The sequence below is a fragment of the Macrobrachium rosenbergii genome, chromosome 8, assembly GCF_040412425.1.
Source record: "Macrobrachium rosenbergii isolate ZJJX-2024 chromosome 8, ASM4041242v1, whole genome shotgun sequence".
NCBI lineage: Eukaryota > Metazoa > Arthropoda > Malacostraca > Decapoda > Palaemonidae > Macrobrachium > Macrobrachium rosenbergii.
This window is the reverse complement of record NC_089748.1, coordinates 42,598,598-42,606,097: the sequence shown is the minus strand read 5'-3', so window position 1 is coordinate 42,606,097 and position 7,500 is coordinate 42,598,598. Positions and strand designations below refer to the sequence as shown.

Here is a 7,500-nt window from a genome sequence, read left to right as displayed (position 1 = left end):
GAAACCTAAAATTTCCTTTTGATTCCAGACCCAAAAGGTAGGTCTGACACGTTTCAGGTAAATGTAACAGATCTGTACTGGAGTCCTCTAAAATGATGGAAGTTGCAAGACTCCACTGCCTGGAAACCTAAAATTTCCTTCCTGATTCCAGACCCAAAAGGTAGGTCTGACACGTTCCAGGTGAATGTCACAGATCTGTGCTGGAAACCTAAAATTTCTTTCCAGATTCCAGACCCAAAGGTAGGTCTGACAAGTTCCAAGTGAATGTCACAGATCTGTACTGGAAACCTAAAATTTCTTGCCAGATTCCAGACCCAAAAGGTAGTTCTGACACGTTCCAGGTGAATGTCACAGATCTGTACTGGAAACCTACAATTTCTTTCAAGATTACAGACCCAAAGGTAGGTCTGCCAAGTTCCAGGTGAATGTCACAGATCTGATCTGTACTGGAAACCTAAAATTTCTTTCCATATTCCAGACCCAAAGGTAAGTCTGACACGTTCCAGGCAAATGTCACAGATCTGTGTAGTGACGCAACTGAGGGCATTCGAGTTTTGAGGAAATTATAGGCCTACTAACAAAATGACAGGCTCGAAGGAAATGGAATATTCTGATATGGAATCTCGGAAAAAAAATTTTGCTAGAGGCCTAAGGAACTTCTGAATTAATACAGAAAATCCGATATGTGTGGCACTTTTGAAATTGATAGGTTTAAGTGGGTAAGGTTGAAAGTCCAAATATGGATATAGATATTACCTGAAAGTGATGAAGGTTATTTTCTTATGCATATTAAAAGCCTTGTAAGAGAGAGAGAGAGAGAGAGAGAGAGAGAGAGAGAGAGAGAGAGAGAGAGAGAGAGAGAGAGAGAGTTACTTTCTATGAATTTTATAGCCTTGTAAGCAAGAGAGAGAGAGAGAGAGAGAGAGAGAGAGAGAGAGAGAGAGAGAGAGAGAGAGAGAGAGAGATAGTTACTTTCTATGAATTTTATAGCCTTGTAAGCAAAGAAGAGAGAGAGAGAGAGAGAGAGAGAGAGAGAGAGAGAGAGAGAGAGAGAGAGAGGTTACTTTCTTACGCATTTTAAGATCTTTGTAAGCAAGAGAGAGAGAGATAGAGAGACATTACTTTGTTAGGCATTTTAAGATCTTTGTAGAGAGAGAGAGAGAGAGAGAGAGAGAGAGAGAGAGAGAGAAAGAGAGAGAGAGAGAGAGAGAGAGAGAATATGCACTAATACTCAAACTTACCAAGCACTTTGACCGATACGATTTGACATAATGATAGTTTTTGACTCACGTGAAGTTCTAGAAAGTTGTAGAATTATAAATGGGAATATTACATGTTCTTAACGAATAATAAGAGTATTCTTAGTGTACTGGGTGTTCTAATTGTACAAATGAACATTACATTAAGAATATTTTGAACACTGGGAAAAGTTGTGCAACTTACAAGGATGGGTCATGATATGTGCCAATCTAGGTCATACCTGACATCAAGAATGTGTTATTGCGAAGTCACGATTAGGGAATTCGGTCAGAGAGAGAGAGAGAGAGAGAGAGAGAGAGAGAGAGAGAGAGAGAGAGAGAGAGAGAGAGAGAGAGAGAGAGTTGGTGAAGGCAAAATCAAAATAGTTTACTCTATTCAAAATGGGTATTATATACATTTCAGTGTTAAATTCATACATGTCTGTTCGTACTAGGAAAATGTGGGCATTGGCAAAATCATGGTTCAATTCAAAATGATAATTACATCAGTGTTAAATTCAGTACCCTGAAATTGTCAGTTTCGTTCAGGAATACGTAAGACCAGAGAGAGAGAGGCAGTCAATACGTTGTGTTAAATTTAAACATAATTGTTCGTTCTAATAAAATGTGAGAGAGAGAGAGAGAGGTCAAATGCAGAACTCAGATCATAACACATTCTGTGACAAAGTTATATAACTTGGAAGCTTCTAAGAAACTCCAAAAGTTGGATTAGTGAAACAATGTGCACAAACGTCAAAACAAGACAGTGGAAGTTCAACTTGACACACATTGCTAGAATGCAGGCGATGAATTTCTTATGAAAGTAAATACTATAACGACAACTTGAAAGAAGGAGGGGAGGAAGGAGGACAGAAAGGAATTAAAATAAGAGAAAGTGAAGAACTTTTGAGTGAAAGAGGAAAGGGAAAAAACAATATATATAAATATATATAAAAGATATAAACACATATATATATATATATATATATATACTATATATATATATATATGTGTGTGTGTGTGTCTGTGTGTGTGTGTGTGTGTAGTGGCAGTATCCTTTAATTCTGCTTGTCTTAGATATTTTCATTATATTAGTGTTCCCATTTTCTCATATATATATATATATATATATATATATATATATATATATATATATATATATATATATATATATATATGTATAATATATATATATATATATATATGTATATATCTCTATATATATATATATATATATATATATATATATATATATATATATATATCATCAATAAGGGCAGAGGACACACCAGATATACAAACTGTCTTCATTCCAACGTTTCGTAATTATCCATTTTAATCATCAGAGCTGTTAAATAAAACATAAAATTCCTCATCAAATTGTAAAAACTAAAAATTAAATTTAAAAATGAAAAATTTAAAAGGTAAAAAATTATTCATACCAAATTCAAAGTACATACCATTAAAAAGTGGGGAACGAACACAAATTAGAAAACCGTGACATTGAACTGAAAGTAACAGAAATTCAGTAAACTAAAAATGAAAATGGCAACAACAGGTAATAGAAAGAAGTTTACGACCGACCTGGAGAGGTGAAGGCAACGTCCAGACCAAACACACATGGAAACGACACAAGCCCAAGACAAATAAAGAGGAGGAGAAGTGTGGGTGTTTAAGGACGGAACAAAGTGGTTTTAATCAAGTGATTCTGAAACGACAAGATCTTGAGGGCTGGCAGTGTATTTAAAATGGAGAAGTTTAATATCGATATACGTTTTACAAATTTATGTATTTATATATATATATATATATATATATATATATATATGTATAATATATATATATATATATATATATATATAATAACAATAATATATATATATATATATATATATATATATATATATATATATATGAAAAATGGGAACACTAAGACTATAATGAAAATACCTAGAAAAACAGAATAAGATGATAAAATGGTAGATACAAGACAGAAATGGACACGAGGAAGAAGCGAAAAAAGGAGAGATTAAAAATGAGTGAGGAGGAAAGAGACCTGAGAGAGATATGGAGAGAAATGGATCTCTACCGAAGCAAAAAGATGAAAGATTAAAAGACTAGTGGATAGAAGAGGAAGATGGATGAAAATGGAGCATAAGAAAACATAAAACGTTCAATTTATCATTATTTTTATTATTAAGGTGATAAATCCTATTCATACGGAACAAGCCCACCACAGAGGCCACTGACTTGAAATTCAAGCTTCCAAAGAATATGATGTTCATTAGGAAGAAGTAGGATAAGGTCAAGGGAAATACAGTAAGAAGAGATACCACTTATTAAAAAATTAAGAAAATAATAAATTAGAAGATAGGGACGAACTAAGATATAGTAGACAATAAACACAAAATAGCGGAAAAGAATATGAAACGGAGACAGGAAAATACTTCCTTCCAAAAAATGCATGCAAAGAGAAACACTTTGAAGATTGATTTTTTTTTACACAGCTCTCCTGGCTGAAATCACATCTCCAACGACACCTGAGAGGGTAAAAGAGGACCACAGGGCGTGTCCCAAAACACACAAGGGCAAGGAGAGGAGGATAAAGGTGTGACCTTAATACCGTGTTGATGATTCTATAGGTCCCTTGAGGGACTGCAAGTCTCTCTCTCTCTCTCTCTCTCTCTCTCTCTGTGTGTGTGTGTGTGTGTGTGTGTGTGTGTGATCACATATGTTTCCATATTTGATTATAATAAATAAATAAATAAATAAATATAATATATATATACACACACACACACACACACACTACCTACACACACATATATATATATATATATATATATATATATATATATATATATATATATATATATATATTAATGTACACATTTTCATGATCACATACAGCCCGTGTAATTGTTTAGAGGATTACCTAACTCCTGCCTCATCTACATTACTACGCTACTTCCCAACCATGCTCGCAAACTTAAAATAACGCCAAGCAGTGGAAAGCACCCACACAAAAACACACACACACACACGCAAGAATCAAAAGCCTATATCGACGAGCAGGCAGCGTGTGGCAGAAAAAGGTAAGCAAGCTATGGTAACCTAGGTGAAGAAGGTGAGTTGTAAGGTGCGGGTTAATTACTGTGACATCTAAACAATCATTGATGATGCCAGTGGTCGCTTAACAAGTACCATGAAACACTTGAAACTTCGCCTGATCAGAATAGTTTGTGACATTTGATTTCTATAAACTGATCGGGTTGAATTCCTTCGTGGGCAAACGAGTGATATAAGTTATCTCTAGATTCAATTGTTTCATCATTTTGAAGTAATTAAAACTGATCAAAGGTAAATGAGTGGTTTCAGTTATTTCTAGATTTAGATTTATCATTTTAAAGAATTTAAAGCTGATCGGGTTGAATTCCTTCGTGGGCAAATGAGTGATTTAAGTTATCTGAAGTTGAGTCGCTCATCATTTGACCATTCAACTGATCAGATTAAATGGGTGAACAGTTATTCTAGTTGAGTTAGTTTCATTTTACAAGTAAAACTGATCGAGTTGAATTCCTTCCCATGTAAATGAATGATTTAAGTTATTTCTAGTTTGAGTTTGTTTCATCATTTTGAAGTAATTAAAACTGATCAAAGTTAAATGAGTGGATTCAGTTATTTCTAGATTGAGTTAGCATCATTTTACAGAAATTAAAACTGATCGAGTTGAATTCCTTCCCATGTAAATGAATGATTTAAGTTATTTCTAGTTTGAGTTTGTTTCATTATTTTGAAGTAATTAAAACTGATCAAAGTTAAATGAGTGGTTTCAGTTATTTCTAGATTGAGTTAGTTTCATTTTACAGAAATTAAAACTGATCGAGTTGAATTCCTTCCCATGTAAATGAATGATTTAAGTTGTTTCTAGATCGAGTTTGTTTCATTATTTTGAAGTAATTAAAACTGATCAAAGGTAAATGAGTGGTTTCAGTTATTTCTAGATTTAGATTTATCATTTTAAAGAAATTAAAACTGATCGAGTTGAATTCCTTCCCATGTAAATGAGTGATTTAAGTTATTTCTAGTTTGAGTTTGTTTCATCATTTTGAAGGAATTAAAACTGATCAAAGATAAATGAGTGGTTTCAGTTATTCCTAGATTTAGTTAGTTTCATCATTTTAAAGGAATTAAAACTGATCGATTTGAATTCCTTCCCATGTAAATGAGTGATTTAAGTTATCTCTAGATTGAGTTTGTTTCATCATTTTGCAGTAATTAAAACTGATCAAAGGTAAATGAGTGGTTTATTTCTAGACTTAATAAATGAGTGGTTCATTTCTGGACTTAATAAATGAGTGGTTTATCTCTAGACTGAGTTAGTTTCATCATTTTACAGAAATTAAAACTGATCGAGTTGAATTCCTTCGTAGGTAAATGAGTAATTTATTTCTAGATTGAGTTTGTTTCATCATTTTGAAGTAACTGAAACTAATTAAAGGTAAATGAGTGGTTTAAGTTACTCATAGATTGAGTTAGTTTAATCATTTTTAAAGAAATTAAGAAACTAACATCTCCTGAGAGAGCTTAACTGGTTTAGATTACGGATAAGTTTCTTACCACGAACAAAACATGTCTTGACATACCTGTACACGAATTCGCATCAACACAAGCTACCCATTTAGTCATTACTACCCATTTTGGAGGTCATCTCTACAATACAGGTGTAACATCGTGACTTCATCTTTTAGTAAAGGAGTGAAACACGACGAATCACAAAAACATCGAATAAATTAATGTAAAAATACAACAACAACGAAAATGATCAGCTGATCATCTTTCCAATCCTTACCTCCCGCTCCCTAGCCCCAGGACGCTCCGTCTTGACCCAAAACTCGTGTCCGAGACGCTCCTCTGCCCCGGGTGCATCAGAGACCCACCGGTGGGCCTCACGTACCCCGTAGACCTAGAGAACCCAGATCCCTTCGACCCTTCGGAGTCGTAGCCCTGGAGGTCTATGGACGCGACAGACACCCCCATATTTTTCGGAGAATTGATGATGCTAGCCACTTCCCTGGTCTTCGGCGTGTTGTACCTCGACCAGGAAATCCGAGTGGTCCCGTGGCGCCCGAGTTTGAAATGCGGAGGGATTATGCTGGAGAAAGGTGCATTGAATGCACTCAGGGCACTCTGCTGTCTGTCCTTGTGACACGGACACGTACAGTGGTACGAAGACAGCTGGGAACTCGTTGCCGAGATGCTTCTGTTGACAGCCATGATGGTGGCTTGATGCCAAGAGCTATTTTTTTTTATACACGACACTAGAGAGGCGGTTTTTGAAAAGGGGGAACTGTCACTTTAGAAAGATTCTAAGGGGGTTTCACTCTGGACCACTTCACGTACCTTCTGGAGGAGGGGAAGGAGCATGTCACGTGGGCGTGCGCTTTGCTACGAACGTTCCAAGACATTTAGGCCGAAATCCCTGCCGGATAACGGAACCATAGAGCCAATTGGTCGGTCCGGATTCTAAGAAAGTAGAAAGGACTTAAATAAACGAAAAAGGGACTTGGAAATCCTTCGACCAGGGACACAGGGGCTAGACGGGGGAAAGCTATCAACCGAGACGCGCCTAAAGCATACACACAGCCACGGAGGTAGGACCTGCGAGGGGCGGGAAAGGGCAGGTGGTTTTGAAACGCCCGCAGTGTCTGCGTAATGTTCCTCGCTAGACCACCGGGTTAAGACTGCCGCTTCGGCGCCACCAGCACGCTTCTTCTACGCAAGGTGGCAGCAGGCAGGCAGGCAATAGCTGACGACGGCCATGGAGAAGTCCCCGCCGGATCAATAGCAAGCAATAATTTATGTCTCTCTAGACCAAGGTGACGAATCGAAGGGTAAATGGCCTCGCGAGACCTTTGCACTTAGTGCGAGCGTTCGTGACTGATGGCGGTTGACAGTTTTTACGAGCAAATAAAAGAAATTCTGCAACAGCACCATAAAATACATAACTGAAATAACTGATAAGAAGCAGTTTTATAGCCATACGGAGATGCAATGACCAAAGACCAATTACAGGACACAAAGATCCCGCAATCACATTCTTATCTGAGCAAGCGAAATTTTGAAAAGGATAATATCATAACCATGCCAAACTCAAAGAAATAAATATAAATGTCTCGAAGGAGCAAGCGACATATGCTAAAGAAGAGTGGCGTGCACAGATATACCGTCTCTTAGGCCTAGAGATCTCGAGCCCGTAATC

At 36.5% G+C, this 7,500-nt stretch overlaps 1 protein-coding gene across 1 annotated transcript in view; it reads right to left on the bottom strand.

Moving 5' to 3' along the window:
- Nucleotides 1–7,500, bottom strand: part of LOC136841127 (uncharacterized) — a 101,316-nt gene that overhangs the window by 61,050 nt on the left and 32,766 nt on the right. The window contains exon 3 of the mRNA XM_067108172.1: nt 6,091–6,594. Coding sequence (XP_066964273.1) covers nt 6,091–6,594 — 504 coding nt within the window. The remainder of the gene's footprint in view (nt 1–6,090; nt 6,595–7,500) is intronic.